This window comes from Ischnura elegans, chromosome 7 (assembly GCF_921293095.1).
Source record: "Ischnura elegans chromosome 7, ioIscEleg1.1, whole genome shotgun sequence".
In the NCBI taxonomy this organism is placed as follows: domain Eukaryota; kingdom Metazoa; phylum Arthropoda; class Insecta; order Odonata; family Coenagrionidae; genus Ischnura; species Ischnura elegans.
The window spans coordinates 2,902,714-2,921,624 of NC_060252.1; the positions used below are offsets into that span (position 1 = coordinate 2,902,714).

Below are 18,911 nucleotides of genomic sequence, written 5' to 3' on the forward strand. Positions count from 1 at the left end.
CATGATATCTTCAGCTAATTTCTTAACTCACGTTCTCTCATTCCATGGCAATATGTCAGATACTCAAGCCATCATTTGAGCTTCATTCTGTAGCATATGCATTCATGAAAAGAGTGTATTAAAAATTATCCTGTACCAGGAGTAAAAATTTGCAATCCATTATACTTCTAACATTCTTCCATTAGGGCATTACTGCTTTGCTCAAATATCATCTTGCCAAATGTCCAATTTTTCAAGAATATTAAAAAAATTTAAAATAAGCAGCTCACACAAATTGTAATGCATGAAACCAAATCCATTGCCAGTGAAAAGCTGCATTTATTAAGAGGGAGTTTGTAGATGGATTGTTTCAGCAGTGAGTGAAAACAGTAAAAAGAGAAGAAAGCTTCAATACCTCCCAACAAAAACTACACTCACCGATCAGGAGCAAAAAAGCATAAGTAAGAAGCCATCCACCATTATGCTGCAGTGCAGGGACACAATTCAATCAAGATACATGTTTGCCTGCAGATACACATGCTTCAGATACCTCTGAAGAGCATATCTCTACTTACACAGAGCCACCTCTCAGAGGGAGAACCAAACAAAGGTTACTCACGAAGGTTATTTTGGAAACAGGCTAAGACACTTGTTTTTCTTTATTTCTCATCACTGAGCAATAGATGGCGACATAAATGGCAGTTAGGCCGGCTGCCGCTAAAATTCCGTGGGTGCTGGAAACAAATAACCACCTTACGTGCACTAATAGTTGCTATTCGCTCCTAACCACAAGTTTATAACATTAAATTCTTAAAATAAACTTTGCAATCCATTACATTTTCTATACTGGTCGGGAATTTCTTAAGCGATTGTTGATATTGGAGTACAAGAAATGGGAAGTTTATGGTGGTATAACTATTTAACGATCTTTTGCAGCATAAATTGATAACAAAAAGCCTTTTCTAAGAATTATACCGTGAATAACCACCGAAAACATTTAAATAAGGCCACAACAGACAAAAAAGGGTGGAGGAAACAAAAGCGAACATTTTTTCGTGACTAATGAAAAAGGTTTGAAATTACGAAACTCGAATTTACAAAGTGCCAATTTTCCGGTACCACTGACTTCGTATAATCGAGAGTTTACCGTACATATGTAGACGTAGATGTCATTAATGAAACTTTCCTAACCTTCACACATCCTTCGACCTGTCATCTCATATCAAGTGAATTTTTGATGCATACTACATATTGTTATGATTGCATATTTGGGTGGAGGAGTGCATGAGAATGGCAGTGGTTCAAACCTTGAGCAGAGCTTCCACAAAGCTCCAATTGGTTTGAGCAATCTCAGCTGGGCTTGGCTCCCCACTCAGCTTTGGCTGCCGGATTGTCTTGAGAAGGGCATCGCTCGAGAGAGACCCTCCGCCCATGGCACTGGCACTGCTGCTGCTGCTGCTCCCCGTCCGGCTCCCCCCTCCCTCTCCCCCTCCGTGGTGGTGGTGGTGGCCGGACGCAACCTTTCTCTCTGCCCGCCTGCAATGAATTCATCATCACACACACCACCATTGACTTAAATCTCAAAATTTACCAGATTGTGTCGTTGCAAACAATTGCCTAATGTTATAACAGAATTGCCATTGACTCAGAGAAACTCAGCAATGGTAGCATTACTGTTCAACAACATCAGAACTTGGTTGATGGCAGACCACTGAACAAGTTTCAATTATTTTTTTGTCTTATTATTCCCGTGCTCTTGAAGTTTAAGAATAGGGCTCATCCCTCCACTTGGGATGCTTCATCAGGTGTGTCAACATGTGCGATTGAAAAATTATTAAATCACTGCTACGATTGAGGGGGAAGAGGTGTGCAAATTGAAATTATCAACCCTCTCACTTCCATGGGCAGCAGTGTCCGACCCCGGCTTGCTTTTGATTCTTGACAGCCTTAGTGACAAGACGGATGGGTTTCAGGGCATTTCTCCCTCATTGAAATCCTAATGGTCTCCACACGGTGACCTTGAGCCTGCATTCAGAGATAGCAGAGTGATGAACACGCACAATTGTATGCTCATATACATCAGACTCTTGTTTTCATGGTCGATTTTGTTTCACCAGTTTAAAATACAGCAACAAGTTGGTAAGATGGACTGAAAACATTGAGATACTTTAACTCAATGAGATGATGACAGCCCAAGTGGAAAGGCAAAACGATGGCAAATGTGAACTCCATTTAAATGCATGGGTTGACAATTATTGGGTAAATTTCCCACTTGCAATATGACTAGGAATGTCATGCAATTTAGATGAGAACTTGGCTGGAGCCTAGATTTCACTTCAAGAATCAGATCAGGGCACACTTAATACCACGGTATGATATAGATATCAAGAGTGACAAAAAACCTTAATAAAAATAACATTGGCATTTTTGATTATTTTTGTTGAAATTTAGAAACTGAAAGGAACAAAATTCTCACAGCAAGTGTACACTGTTCAGGAAAAATCAACTCTTCTGTAATATTGTAAAGGGGAAACTTACGCTTGGGTGTTCACTATCATCAGTGGGTGGGCACATGCGGGAAATACCAAGGGGGAATTTAAAAAATAGTCATCCACCATCATCATTAGTCAACAATCCTTGGATTGATTTGACGCAGCTCTCCATTTCTCTCTCCTATACACTAACCTTTCCATAGAGACGTATTTCTTCCCTTTTACATCTTTTATAACCCTTTGTCCTATGTAACTCTATCGGGGCCGTCCTTTGCCCGTCTTCTTCCCTTCCACCTGTCCATCACCTACGATTGTCCTCATCACACACCATGCCTCAGAATGAGTGGCCAATTAATCAGAGAGTTCCGTCTTCTGCTCAAGGTCTTTAGGAGACTCCTCCTCTTTTCTCCCACTCTTCTCACTTCACTTCTCCTCGTTACTCACTCGGTCCATCCCATGCATCATCATCATCATTCTTCGGTAGAAATTCAAGATTCACGATGCGGTAAACGCAGAAGTAAAATGATAGTAAATTGAGCCAAGATTCTTGAACACTGAAAATTGGGTTGTAAATTATGGTACAGCAACGGATGTTTTCAGAGTATACATGAGAGCCAACAAGCCCTTCTACGGCAGACCAGGGATTTCTGTCTTCCTACAGCCAAATTTGGTAAACTTTCTCAAAATGGAAAATAAGCCTTAGCTATCCTGTCAAGAAACCCAATAATAATCCCCCAAAAACATTGTCTTTGGTATGCATCACTCCCCAAATGGGTGCAAAGAAATTTTATGTTGGGTAGCAAGCGGGGATGGCAAGTGAAACGAAACAAAAGCAAAACAGTAAAATTTCAATAGTTTCGTTCGCGGAACTGAAATGTAGAAACGAAACGAAAAAAGAATTATACCATGGTAGCTTAACTCAGGGTGAAATCGGAGTCAAAACTACTTCGGGTCGAAACTAAACTAAAAATCTGGGACAAAACGAAACACAGATGTTCTCCATTTTCAAAGAAATCGATCAATTTCAATTATTCTTCTAGGTTCAAGCTTTTTCTTGATACAGTCTTTATTTTTCCATCTGCACTCCTATTTTTTGCCATTGTTCTCTTTGGTTTTACCCCAGACGCCTCTATCAAAATCAGAGAGAGAGAAAAAGAGTATTAAAGGTTATTTGATTAGGCTAAGCAGCGTTGGAACGGAAATTTCCCCAAGGAATGAATTTGCTCAACACCAAAATAGCACCAATCGAAATTGCAATGAGTGAGGGTGTATGACTTACCACTGATTAGTCTTTGCTTCCTTGGAAAATATAGATACAACATGCATTAACCTGTTAACCGAGCGGGACGTATATACAGTGGAACTTGGTTAGTACGTTTCTGAAGGGACCACGAAAAATGAACGTACTAACCAGGAAAACGTACTAACGAGGAAAGTAAACAATAGCAGTCGGGGTTATTGCAATCAGTGAAAAAGTCGTCATAATTACAATTACTATCAGTAGTTCTCATAGGATCGCCTTCCTGAACTCTTTTCACATTTAAAATCAAGAAAATGAGCGCTACCATGAAAAACAATACCATGTGAATAAAAATAGCAATTTTTCATAGACATCCCGGAGAGGATTTCATGATTACGGCGTCTATCTCCCGTGATTTATCCTATATCTATTTACAGAACGAGGACGAGTGAAGCTCAGACAAGCGAAGACAAGTCATTTTTCTTTCTCACAGCGTACTCGGAGAATATAACAACAACCCGGAGTAAGTCAACTGGGTTTTTAAACATCATAAAAATTGGGCAAAATTATATTGACTTTCAAATTACGGCAACAGCCGTAGATGTTCGCTTCTGGAATGATACCATTTCGATTGTAAAATCGATCGATATATCAACTGATGACACGCACGATTATTAGATTACGACGTAATTACAAGAAAATTTTATATTAAACAGTTGAAATTTACTTTCAAAATTTGTCTAATGTCGTCTGCTTTCGTTCCGAGATCAAGTATTTTTAAGCTAAGCTTCGCGTGGAGATCCAGAGGATCGTCTGCTCCCGCAACAGTAGTCAAGTAAATACGCACGACGTCGAGTTTATGGAGCAGTACTGTTTTAGATAATGTGGGAATTGTCTAATACCTTATTTAAGTATACCGGGACTAGCCACGGTGATAACTTTTTACGGAGTCACCCGCAATGCACAAATAGTGCGAAAAATCCCACAGAGGAAAAATCACAGGGAGGAAAAATCACAAATTTCCACAGGGGAGAATGACGCCTCGGTAGCTTAACTGGCTAAAGCACTCGGCCGGAAATCGAGGGATCCGGGTTCGCATCCCGGTCAAGGCGAATGATTTTTCCTCTGTGGGATTTTTCACGCTAATTGTCTAATACCGTTAAGACTCATTTCTTCATCATGATAACTCGTGCAATAGCAACAATTGCCCACTCATGAACTTTGTGCGCAGCAGTGGGCACTCCCAAGCTCCAAAGGCAACAGAAGGTGAGGAGTTCGGGGTGGGGAAAATTGGGGCTTCTTATTGGCTGTAGTTTTTCATAGTCAGACATTCCCAAAAAATGGCCGCATTTTATTTTTCATCACGTCACAAGAATTTAGAAATGCATTTGGATAAATTACGGTAGAAGAAAGAGATGTGGAATGAATGGAAGAATGTTAATGGCTAATAATAATAAATTAAATCATGAATTAAGACGTTTGCGACCCTTAAGAAGACACTAGAGAACGAATTGCGGGTTGCGTCACGGCAAGCAATTGAGCGTACTAACCAGGAAAGCGCAATTTTTTCAAACGTACTAACCAAATTCTTTTACCTGTATTTTGTTCGGATGGTACCGGGACCGAGGGAAATCGCCGTACTAAGGAGGAAAACGTACTAAGGAGGAACGTACTAACCAAGTTCCACTGTATACGTCCAACGTCATCAATATCGGGTACGGGTAGGACATATGAATACGTCCTTGAAATATAAGTTGCGCCCTGGAACGGGCGGGACGTATATTTTCGAACGACAAAGGTATTAGTCATCCATACACGTCTCGACTTGATTTAAAGACAGGGAGGGAATCAGTATCATTTCGCCATTGGGAGTGGTTGGATGTGTTCTGGGTGAGTGGCGACAGGTATGTACTTACACTTCCCTACCTATTTTCGTATTATATATCATTTACTTAAATTTTTTACATTTTTAACCTCTTTATTTTAGAATACATTTTTATCATCCATACATGTCTCGACTTGACCTTTAGATACGGAGGAAATCAGTATCATTTCGCTATTGGGAGTGGTTGGACGTGTTCTGTTCTGTGTTGGACGTGAGCGGTGGCGGGTACGTACTTACACTTTCCTACCTATTTTCGTATTATATATCATTTACTTATATTTTTTACATTTCCAACATTTTTATTTTAGAATACATTTTTATAATTATCCATCAAAATGAATGAAAGTGATATCAGCGATGACGAAATCAATGCACCGGCAGGTAGAAAAAGGAAACATATTATGAGTTCGTCATCGGATTCATCTGACAGTAATTTTGACTATGATACGGAATTGAGTGATACTGAGAATGAAGAGAGTGAAGAGGTTGATAAAGTTTGCCCTAGCAACAGCATTGCTTCTGAAGAATGGCTACCTCAACATGCAGAAAGACCACCATTTCCCTTCACTGCACATCCTGGAAAAACTTTCGATACTCCTCCAAAAAAGTTCCCTTGTTTTATCTTGAGAAGTTTTTAGATGAGAAACTTATCAAATTAATTACAGAGCAAACAAATTTGTACGCCGCTCAATTTTTTGATAAAAATCCTGAGTTAAAACCACGTTCAAGAATTCGAAAATGGAAGGATACAAATGAAGCTGAAACGAAGATTTTTTTGGGGCTCCTAATTTTACAAGGAATAATTGGAAAACCGGCTTTGGAACTTTATTTTTCAAGGAGAAGAATAATTGAAACACCATTTTTTTATGAAACTATGAGCGAAAGCAGGTTTGGTTTATTATGTAAATTTTTGCATTTTGCAGACAATCTAAGTTTTGATCCTAACACATGTAATAGAAAAACATATAAAATTGATCCAATCATCAATAATTTGTCAGTAAAGTTTAAAAGTTTTTACGTATGTGAACGAGAAATATGCGTAGATGAATCTCTTTTATTGTGGAAAGGGAATTTGTCTTGGAAACAATATATATGTACAAAAAGAGCTAGATTTGGAATGAAGTGGTTTATTTTGAGTGAAAGCCAAACTGGATATGTCCAAAATATAATTTTGTACACAGGGAAGGACACAAATTATGGTTCGAACTACCCACAAGAAAAACAATCAACAAGAATTGTTTTGGAGTTAACACATGACTTACTGAATAAAGGATATAGGATTTACTTAGATAATTTCTATACCTCAATTCATTTGGCTGAACTCTTGTGTAAAAAAAATACAGATATTGTTGGAACAATGAGGATAAACAGAGTCGGAATCCCCAAGGAAATAAAAACAAAAAAATTACAGAAAAATGAACATATAGGAAGATTCAAGGACAAACTTATGGTTTTAAAATGGAAGGACAAAAAAGACGTGTTGATGCTCAGTTCTATTCATAATGACGAAAAGACAATGATTGAAAAGAGAGGAAGAAGGCAAGAAAAACCGAATGTTGTCCTGGATTACAACAAGAATATGGCGGCGTAGATTTGGGAGATGGAGTTATGGTGGCCTACACGGCTGCCCGTAATAGGCTAAAAAAAATTTATAAGAAAATTTTCTACGATTAATTGATATGTGCTGCTTCAATGCATATGTTATACAGGCGGTCCTCGACTTTCGTACACTCGACTTTCGTACAATTCGCACTTTCGTACGTTCAAAATTGACACCTTTTACTCAACTTTCGTACGCTAAATTCGGACTTTCGGACACTGGTCTGTAATTTTTTTTAAATTCCCGCTATGTTTATTGCGCATCCCAACATTCAATTGTTTCAAATTGCAGTATCGGCAGTATATGCGAACAATATGAACGTATATAATGAAGGGAATTGTTGGTAATTGACTCTGATCTAGGTGATTTATTTGGGAGAGAGACTGCCTGCTATAGGCTCCTTTATCAAGAGAAGAGGAAAGCCTTCATTGAAGATATTTTTCAAAAGAAGTTGACTAGACATCATCGAATAGCTATCAATAAAACTAGTAAGACCTTCTTTCTAATTGTGTTTTTTCGTTTGAGTGCTGTTTAATTCATGTAAACCTTCAGCAACGATATTGCACGACATATCACCCGAATTCCGTTTGTCTTTTGTCTTTTTTGAATAACATGCGGAACATACGCGATCACGAATGTCACCTGCCAAACATCGAATTTTGGTGTAAAAATTAGAAGGTATCCAGAGTGAGGGTTCAACGAATACATTTTTTTATGCTACTTGATATGTCCTTTTATTTATAGTGGACGTAATAAGTGGAATGTCAACTTAAACGCCAAGAGGAAGTTTCACTCGATAGCCAACGGAGTTCTTGTTTTTTAAACTTATATTTGCATTTTCTGCGTATTTTCGAAATAAATTATATGATTTGAGGAGTTTTATTAATATATTATTAAAATTAAGTCAATTGAAATGAATTCCGTGAAAAAAAGGTTTTAGTACGTAAATTCCGCTCTTTTGGAACGTAACCCCTAATTAGTATGGAAGTCAATGGTTCGACTTTCGTACAATTCGACTTTCGTACAAGTTTTCGGGAACGCATTGTGTACGAAAGTCGGGGACCGCCTGTATACAAAAAAGATAAAGGTCATTTGGATCGATTACACTTTTTGATAGAGTGTGTAGAGAAATTGGTAGTTAACAACATAATGAAAACCCACCCAAAGATATCAACAAGTAGCTCTACACCTAAACCTAATTACTTCTGAAAGTTATAATTCTTTAATTCGATGTTTCAATTTTATGGTTGGTATTCTTTTTTATTTGCTTGTAATTTTGTACATTCCTTTGTGCCATATGTATAAATAAACGAAAAAATATATATTTCATAGTCTTTTCATTTATTTTAAGCATAAATAAAAAAATAATAATATGAAATTACGTCCTCCGGGCGTGACGTACTGATACGTCCTAGCGAAAGTGTGCGCGCCCGTTGTATGCTGCGTAATTAAAAAGGGGATTCCCCGGTTAACAGGTTAAGTCAATACTGTACATTGATATTGCTTAAATTTTCTCTAGTCAATGGTATTCAAAGGTTAGAGCTAACAGGTGGGCCTACCACGAGAATAGCATTAAATTAGCTGTCTTGATGTTGTAGTTGAAACAGCATAGACTTCAGGTAAAATAACACAACTTTTGACCCCACACCATCCCTCTTTTGCACATCTCCACTCATTGGTCAACTCATTCCTCGTTACTTGGTAGTTTATGTTTTGCACAACGTTCAGATCACTTGCTGGCACACATTACAGTGGGTGGGTGGTGTGGGTAATTTGATAGGGCTTTTCACTCACAAAGAGGAAGGGTGGTGGTGGTGGATGCTGTTGGCGGTGCTGGTGGTTGGCGGCTCCCGGCCGAGGGCGGCATGGTCGAGCAGGGGGAAGGATGGAGCGTGGGTGAGGGGTGCGGGGGAGGGCGCGGTGGGCGTGTGTGCCTCCCCCCTCCCCTCCGTGCAGCGCAGCCTCTCGAGCGTGGGTGCCAGGCGCTCCCGCAGCGCCTCCCTGCCACTCTGCGCCTGGTCGTGCTCCTCGCCTCCAAGCCCACTGCAATCCTCCTGCTTTGTCTGAGGGAGAAGCGTTGGTTGCATTATTAACAGTATATCACTTTCAACTCCACTCACTGCATTGCCCACATTCCTCAAAATCATTCCCATCACAATAAATCCTTCCAAGAGAACAGCCATCTTCATAGAATGCACCAATCAAGCAACATTTCAGAGTGATGGCATAAGGCAGAGTTCCTCCTGAACAGTCTGACGACCCAGCATTCCCTCGTGACTTTTGACCATTTCAAGGTAAAGGCACCAATGGATGCATGATGACTGTGGACATGCTTTCACTGTTGCATTGACAATTAGGATCTGAATTTTTCCCCATGTCAAATACTGTGATTCAAACCACAGTTACAAACTAAAATGTGCTATATTTACCCCCAAGCAAGGCACATTCTAGATATGCTACCTTCTAGCCCATTCTGGAATGAATATATAGAAGATAATTACTAATAAAACTTTCAGCGGAGAACCAAAAAGTTTCATGAATGAGGAAGTTTCATACGTTAGGTTTTACAGTAAGGGAGTATGAAACCCTTTTCAATCGTGTCTGCTATGTTTCCATGTAGCAATTACTCATTTGGAGGCAAGAGAATGAAGCCTACTAATCTTATGTACTCACTAGCAACATCACTGATGCTCACCTTACATATAGAGAAACATAAATTTGCAATACTGAACAATGTTTCCCTAGTTTGAATGTCTTCGTTTAATTGTAAGCATTTCTGGCACCAAGCCACACAGCTATTACACTGGGGAAATTTCGTAATGGAGATTCTAAATGATTGAAGCGAACTTAATTTTAGAAAACAGTTGGCTCACTAACAGCAGTTTTCAGGCAATTCATATTGTCACTTGGAGACAAACCAAGATTGGAGATTGATGAAATGAGATACCCAAGGAAAGTAATCCAAAACAAACCCATCATTGGGAAGCAAAATTTCACTAATGCATTGCAAGGTGAGGCTATGTTAATATTTAATAAGATGATACAGTAGAAGATCAATAATTGCTCACGGAGTTAGTGAATGATGAATCATAACTGGCTTTAATTTGAAGTCCCCCAAGGCATTAGCAGCTATGTGAAACAGTCTTTAAATGTCTTGAAACCTGACCCAGTTTTCCTTCCATGACAATGAATGAACGAGATTGCATTCTTTTCGAAAACAATATCGTCTCGTCAACACTAAAAACTAGTTCAGGCAGAAAGGAGCCACTTTCAATCACAGCTTGGAGTTCCTCAGAAAATGTTGCAGTGACTGCACTATCAACACTCTCAGATTCACCTGATATCACCACATTGAAAATACCTGCTTGCTGTTTGAAATTCTGGAACCAACCAGAGCTTTCACTAAATGTCTCGGAGTGATTACCACCCTCATCTTTTTGTACAGATTCACAATGAACTTTCCGTATGTCTTGACCGCTTGGTTGGAGTTGGTGGGACTGAGGTCACTGATGTTCTAACTTCGTCTTCATTCAGGATAAGGCATCGTGAGTTTAAACTTCTGCACAATATCACTTTGACGCTCTCTATTTTCAAAGCAATAGGCCTCTTTCAAATTGCCTTCTAGGTTTATGGTTTTTCTTGAAGACTTCTTGATTTTTCTACCCACATTCCTATTTTTTGCCATTGTTCTCTTGGTTTTTACTCTGAATGGCTCTATCGAAATCACACTCTACTACTGAACTGTATTCCTGAGATGCAGAGACCCTACGACTGCTGGAATGGAATGAAGCCATTGTGTTTGAGACTCAACAGCGGACCCTTTTATGCATTGATGCTATTCATACACAACTCGGCCACCGCTCCATTTCTCCCCCATGAATACTGATAACCTTGAAGGCTTTAGCATAGACCCTCTACCTGGAAATTTCCCGATAACCTATGACGGCAAAAATTACATCTCAAACCTTATTGCTTAAAAGAAAACTCATTTCCACAAGTTCCACGCTTAATTAATGATCTAAATTAACTATTGTCATTCTGTTACGGAGACAAGATAAATTACTTCGGTAGGCCCGCTATCTGGACCCTATGACGAGTAATGCTTTTGGCCATCGCACAGCAATGGATTTCGATTAATATATAAACAGGAAAGAAGATTTGAGGCAAGCAATACTATTAATATGCGTAAAATGATAGCAATTTTGTGTGTACATTAGCGCAAGGTCATGTTTTATCATGAGAGCGTTTAAGTTTTTTTGATTAGGCTACACTGCGTTGAAATGTTTCCCTGAGGAATGAATTTGTGCTGTATCGAAATTGAGCTAATCGAAAGTATGCTATACGAAGCATGGGTGTAATGCCCAACTGTGTGAATTTGATATCTATGTAACCAGAATGAATGGCCCAAATAACTAATAAATTCGACAACCACCTCAGTACATGTAATTCACATAAGTGAGAAGTATAGATAGAATCCATAGAGTACAAATTGGAGTGTGGGTTGGTAGTGTATGCATGATACCCACCGCTGCAGCAATGCGTCGTCGTCTAGCCTTGTCCCTCGCCTTGGCACTGCGCACTGCGCCAGGCAGTGGCCTGGGAGGAGGAGCTGTAGAGTCGACCGATGTCAGCCGCTTCTCAAGCATCAACTGCGTCTCCTTGATGGCGGTGCATGGCTCGTATGAAGGCGTTCGCACTAAGCTGTCCCCAAAGCGCTTCCTGGCCAAGCAAAATAGATGATGGAAAATAGGTATATGTTACGACGATGCTTAAATCACTAGATGGAAATAAAATAATACCGTCACAGTGGCAACAAATTATGACAAATACGCCACAAAATGATGGAAGAGAGAGAAAAAGTACAAGAAGTCAGAGTTAGCATTCACAGTTTTCTCATAAACGAATGGTGGGGGGAATGGACCAGTTCATTGCTTCATTGAGGTCTATGACAAGGCAGAACAAACAGTAGAATGATTTTTTCCTTTTTTTCGATGCTGCAGCAGTAAATTAGTGGCTTCTTTGTCAAAACATGACCAAGCAGAAAACAGAGTTGAAACTTTGAAATTTTAATGGTTCTCTTGTCTTAATTATATTGAGCTAAATTAGTAAATTATCTAGCCAAGGCAAGTGTGCACAAGTAATAATTAACTCATTTGATGACCTGAACGTGAACAATGGACACTGATTCGGTACATGTAACAAAAGATGTTGCCCCTGTATGTTTAGCCAAAGCAAGATATATTTACACCAATTGCAACGTTGAAATACAGCCAAAATATTTCCGCAAATATCATGTGAAAGAATGAAATAAATAATATCCAATATTGACAGGCTATCTAATTACCATCTTTAAGTAGTACATCAATATCAAATTTATACTTCTGATTTATTTAAAAAATATGAAAATTTTCCAAAGGATTGCACAGTAATCATCAGTAGACACGACTATCCTTGGATCCACAGCATCCTATATACTGGATGGGCCAATTTTAGTTTTTCAAAATAAAAATATTGCAAAAAAAGTTAAAATGACCCGTAAAAGCCAGAAGAATTCATTTTTCTACATATGTTAAGAAAGAAAAACTTCATGCAAAGATAAAATGGTGGAAACAAGGCAGTCCAATCTTCTTCAAACTTTTCTCTCCTTTGTATCTGATTCTCACACCCACATGGCCCACCAAGGAGCGACAATCCCACATTGGCCAACACACCTGAGAAGTCGTATCCTGCTGTCGAAAACACGAAGGTTTGAGTCCACTTCCTGCCAATTTGACAAGATCTTGTTGTCAATGAGTGTGGCAAACATCTGGCTCTCAATGAAACGGGACAGAAAGGGGAGGTGGGGCTCAGGCTGGTCCGACAGAAACGTGGCCTTGTCAAAGTTCTGCATGGACTCGCGGCTGCTCAACCACTGCTCCATGTCCTAGGAGAAGCACACAAGCAAACACCATTTGCGCTCATTGCCACCCTATTTTCAAATAGCATTTAGGCTGGGGGATGGTAAATGTTTAGGAACTACCAGATTAATTATCTCATGGGCTGCTGAAAGACATTAATGCTACCCCATGTAAAATGACCCCACAGTCAAATTGTTGACACTTGCTTTCGACTTCTCCTCATTGTGTCGTCCAAAGAAACTTTTTCATAACTTCAATCTTTGATTTCTGCAGAGAATTCTTAGTTGAGTTAAAGTGGAAGTGAATAAGTATGGATTACATCAGTAAGATACGAATGTACATTTTCAAAAGTAATAATTGAGGATTACCAAGATGAAGTGATAAAATGAAAATGCTAGATCTTGCCAAGCATAGAGAGACAATGTCAATGAATCCATACCTCCACCTTAGCATGTTGCTCATTTTTATTTTTCTCATATTTTTTATTTCTACTTCTTAAAATATGCTATGGGGTGCAGAATGGATATCCTAAAAATTTCAGCTCGATTGTTGAACATTTTAGAGGTCGCTCAAAGAGCATACATGCAATAACATATAATTTTCCCGGTTTTATGAAACAACATCATTTTCAGGGGTAACGCACAATTTTACAGAACTTTAGGGACAAAATTCCCTGCATTTTTACGTCCCTTGAACAGTTTTCAAGGAATACAATACTTTTCCGTGACCTACAGCCATGCGTCACACCCCTGACAGCAGCTGGTCGCTCGCTGGCCGCATTCACAGTAGCGACTGTCATTGCCTTACACCCCTCGTGCTTTCCCTATTGAAAGTTGGCAGAAGAAGGTAGGACTCGAATACTATTCATCATACATTCATTTTCATACCGTGTGTTTGCTGTAGTTTATCCTTTAAAATAACCACAGCACAGTTCATTGAACCTAATACAGGATAAAAAAAGAAATCTTCAGGTTGAAAATCCCAAAAAATATTATAGACTGAGAACCTGAGATATGAAAATAGTTAGCTACCTCTATTTATGCTTGTCGGATCAATTGAAAATGCTTTAATTATGTTCGCTAAACTCCACTCATCACCGCAGTCATGAACTATCTAAGCAGTGGCCTGCCCACTGGCAGTTGCTGACTTTTTGAATCTGTGATGTTGTTTTTCTTTTGAACATCAATCGGCCATGAGATTTATAGAACCATTTAATGACGTAATATGCAAAATAATATTTAAATTACCTGATTCAACGAACGAGTAAATATTTCCTTTAGTAGCTAGTAACCCCTGTTACTACAACATAGTAGTTTAATTTAGTTGGAAGGACATTTTCCTGATGTACTGAAAGTTTCTAAAGTAGTTCCAGTGTATAAAGAGGGACTTAGAGATTGCCCAGAAAGTTATCGTCCCATCTCTCTAATTCCAGTCTTTGCCAAAATCCTAGAGACCATTATACATGAGCAGTTTTATGACTACCTTGACAGAAGTAATTTAATCAGCGATTCTCAATTTGGGTTTGTTAAGGGCAGATCAACAACAGGTGCAATGGTCTCATTAATTGATAACATTATCAACTCTTTTGAAAATAAAGAGTTTGCTCAGGCCACATTTTGTGACCTGAGTAAAGCAATTGATTGTGTGGAACACTCTATTCTTTTAGACAAATTAACTCACTACGGTGTATAGGGTACTAGCTGGAAACTGTTCAGCTCCTCTTTGGAAAACCGAAAGCAAGTCGTCTGTGTGAAGAAAGTTAACTCTGGATTTGCTAATGTTGATTCTGGTGTGCCTCAAGGCTCAGTGTTGGGCCCCCTCTTATTTGTGGTAATGATTAATGACTTGTCTTATTCCCTTAATTCTCACTCCATTTTATATGGGGACGACACTACCTTTTTTGTAACGGTTCTAATGTACAAAATCTTAAAAATACCACAGAAATTACTATGACACAAGCTGCTTTATGGTTTCAAGCCAATAGGTTTAAGTTAAATGAAATTAAGACCCAAGAGCTGTACTTTAGTTTAAGAAATACACCAGAAGATAATTGTATGACTCACATTAAATTTTTAGGAGTGTTAATAGATAGTAAACTCTCCTGGGAGTATCACATTGACTTCTTGACTGGAAAACTCTCTAGAGTTATTTTTTTACTTAAACAGTTAAAAAATCATGTCTCAGATCATTATGTTCGGACTGCTTATTTTGCATTCTTTCAAAGTATAATGGGGAACTTGCATGAATTTTTTTTATTTCACAGGCGGACAGAAAATTATTTTTTGAATACAACAAAGAAAACCGCATGTAAATCTGAGTTTTCCTTCGCGAGATATTTAATGATAAATATAACGAATTTTAAAGCGCGGGAAAAACTCCCTCACCCCCCAAGCCACTGCCGACGAAGCCTCGATGACGTCAAAGGTGCCTAAACATCACGCGAAGCTATTGTTGTGATTGTTTGTAATAGTTGCCAGCAGTTGTGAGAGCTTCGTTTGTTAGACGTGTTGATTATTTTATATTTAAAGATAAATATCCGACGATAGAGGCTTGGAAGCCCTCATGTTTTGCATTATTTATAATATTAATATCTGAGTAAGGGCATAAAATATAAAACTGGAGCAGTTAAACCACATATTTTTTAATACCTAAATAACATCGTTGTAGGAGTCTGAGCCACGGCCATTGGAAGGGGGAAACGTAAATTGTAAGTTGATGTTATCGACGGCATATCATTCATTTAAGTATGTAATTAGAACGATTTTGATGTTTACTAATGTCCGCTTAGCTTTTATACACAATAACTTCATCCGTTTATTCGTAGGTACCGGAGAATTCGTCGTTTAGGATTGTCTGTGCTTGTATTATGGGGTGAATTCCAGTCAATGCAACTTTTACTCGCTGATTGGAGACACCTAGGAACATTTTTGTGCCAAAATAGTGTCATTTTCTACGTGACATCTCCCGTTAAGCTACTGCTAATAATCACAGTGCCAGTGGTTGTAATGCACAAAGTTTGACAAGGTTGCAAAATATCGGCCAAGAGTTATCAGTGTTCCATCGTGATTGAATTGTAAAAAGTGCTATTACGCTATCGATAAATGTCTAACAGTAGTGTAAAAATTGTCAGTGGCGTGCTAATCTCCGTTGTTCACCGTAGATATGACATTTCACGATCACGCTATTGAAATAAAAACTGTGTGTGAAGTTTGTTATTCCATTATTTCAACGAATAGTAGTGAGAAATGTCACTTGTGTGGGCTAATTTAAGGGTTTAAATCAGTGAATAAATAGTTGTTTTCATCATAACGAATTCTGTTGTTGTAAGTTGTACGTGATGAATATAAGAATGTGACAGTGACTTCCAGTTTTTGATCAGAGTATTTGCCTATTTCCCACTATATTTTTATGGTATATGCTAGTATATTGTTTATGGATTTACCTATATTATTGAAATAGGTTGTAGCTTGTGTGTGTGTTAGCAGCGGAACCGATTCGCGATCTCACATGTGGATTGTGTGCAGACTGTTTTGCTGTGAATTCGTACCGTAGGACGGATAGGACTACCTTCTCCGCTAATTCGGCGTTGCCAAATTCAACAGCACAGCTTACTCCAATGTCAACAGCACAGCTTACGATCATTATCCTCCATTATTACAAGTTTCTTTTACATCTCGATTTGCCGCCGATGTATAGCAATAATTTGTCTTAACAAATTCCATGAGGGTCGTGGCATCAATTTTTGGTGTCCTAAAAAAAGGCTGGTGTCCTAACACCCCATGCCACACGCCTTTTAGGCGGCTTGCGGGGTATTATGTAGACGTAGATGAATTTCAGGTGTACAATTCGAACGAGTGGCAACGTTATCATCCATTTTTCTGATAACCAAAACACACGAAGTGAAACGCTTGTACTTCATCATCCCGGTGCCGCATTATTAATATCCCAAGAAATAATCTAGGCACAATAGCAATAGGAAAACTTGCCCAAGAATAACAGAACAAAATAAAATGACGATGAGCGGCTAAATACTCCCTCAAAACAAATTTTACACCATGCGCTCAGCGTATTTCCCTACTCCCTACGGTTGTTTAGGCACCTATGACGTCACGCCTGGCCTCGGCAACGCTCGGGTGTCTTCGCGCAGTGGTCGGCTCAGAGAAATTTTTCTCGATTTTAAATGCAATTTTTTTATTTCTTTTGATGTTAAATGGAGAAACTGAAGGTATTTTTGCGAGCTAATGTATCCATTTGACTTATTCAAAATAGTTTTTAGAGCAATCTACGACCCATGCAAGTTCCTCATTACCTACGGAATTGCACTCTGGGGTAACTGTAGTTGCATTAATGATATCCTACTATTGCAGAAGAAAGTAATTAGCATAATGATGAATGCTGATAAATTAGCTCACTGTAAGCCATTGTTCATACTGACAGTAGTTAACTTTATATATTTACTCCATTTTATTACACACAAAGAATAATTTACCTCATCTACTTCAGAGACAAAATATTCACTGCCACAACACAAGGAACAGAAACAAATTAAATTTACCATACTACAGGTTATCCACATCATTTAATAACTATAAGAGCATAGGGATAAGAATATACAATAAGTTACCTTGTAGTATGGTAGATATACCTGCTGTTAATTTCAAAAATAAAATACTGGAATGGCTTGTTGCAAGACCGTTTTACTCCTTGCAGGAATTTTTTGAATCAAAAATCTAGGGATTGCTTGCAATTTGTAAAAGAAATTGTATTTTGTATAATATTATTGTCTAAAATTTTATAAGGTTACAATGAATACTGTTTTAAGGTCATTAATGTGATAATTGTATTTAATATTTGTATATGCTTGACGTTGTCTATTGCTGAAAAGGCTTAACGACAATAAAATTATTATTATTATTATTATTATTAGTAGCAACAAGAATATTGGCCGCTCCTCTCGCACTAATGCCCAAAGCATCAAAGGTCAGTGCTATTTGGGGTGTAATGAGGATTTTCCTACTGTCTTTCTACCTTTTACCTGATGACTCCGTTGGCGTATCCTCAATAGAATCCGTTTCAGAAACATCCTCATGGCTTAAGATTAAAATATCATCATTTCTTAAAAGAATAATGTACCATTAACAACAATGTCATTAGATAAAAAGGAAATCGATAGAGATTTAGTTTTAATAGGCCTACTTAGTTTCCTATTTACTCTTTCATTCAGACTTGCTGTGATACTCGTCGTATCTTCTCTTCCTCTCCACTTGACTCTCCACCGACTTCTCTGCCTCCTCTCTATCTTTAAGTGCTAAATTAAGGAACTCATTTTTAGCAAGCTAAAGGTACGTTAAAGCTGTCCCGGTAAACCACCCCAAACTGACAGTTTACAATGCATTTCATATTATGCGCATTTGTCTTTGATGTGGGTGAATGGTTTTGTTGGTGCTAGCAGAACCTTAAAACTAATAACTGCATAGAAGTTCTTCAGAAAGAAAAACATTATGAAAACTCTCCCTCTATAAGTGCTAGCTTAGGATCTTTGGAAGTAGGTACTTATACCACCAGGACATCCCGGTCGCCTCTGTATTTTCAAGCAAACTTTATCCACATCATTTTGTATAACTTCTAGAACATTTACCGCAGCAATATCAAACAACTGATATAATTTTTCCTTCAATTCCATATCATTCTTTAGTTGTCGCGGTCAAAAAATTTAAGTTGCATATTAACTGCTCGCTTAGCAGTGCCTTTATTGTATATATACCATGTATTTCTTGAATAATTCGAATTCTCGACACAATAGTCTGGAATGAGACCA

The 18,911-nt window shown here is 38.4% G+C and overlaps 1 protein-coding gene across 4 annotated transcripts in view; it reads right to left on the reverse strand.

The window, feature by feature from the left end:
• Window positions 1–18,911, reverse strand: part of LOC124162836 (DENN domain-containing protein 5B) — a 142,252-nt gene that overhangs the window by 76,743 nt on the left and 46,598 nt on the right. For all 4 annotated transcript variants that reach the window (XM_046539506.1, XM_046539504.1, XM_046539505.1 and 1 more), the window contains exons 10-13: window positions 12,908–13,119; window positions 11,723–11,915; window positions 8,991–9,259; window positions 1,287–1,515 (exon numbers count right to left, since the gene is read on the reverse strand). In XM_046539506.1, the coding sequence (XP_046395462.1) occupies window positions 1,287–1,515; window positions 8,991–9,259; window positions 11,723–11,915; window positions 12,908–13,119 (903 nt within the window). The remainder of the gene's footprint in view (window positions 1–1,286; window positions 1,516–8,990; window positions 9,260–11,722; window positions 11,916–12,907; window positions 13,120–18,911) is intronic.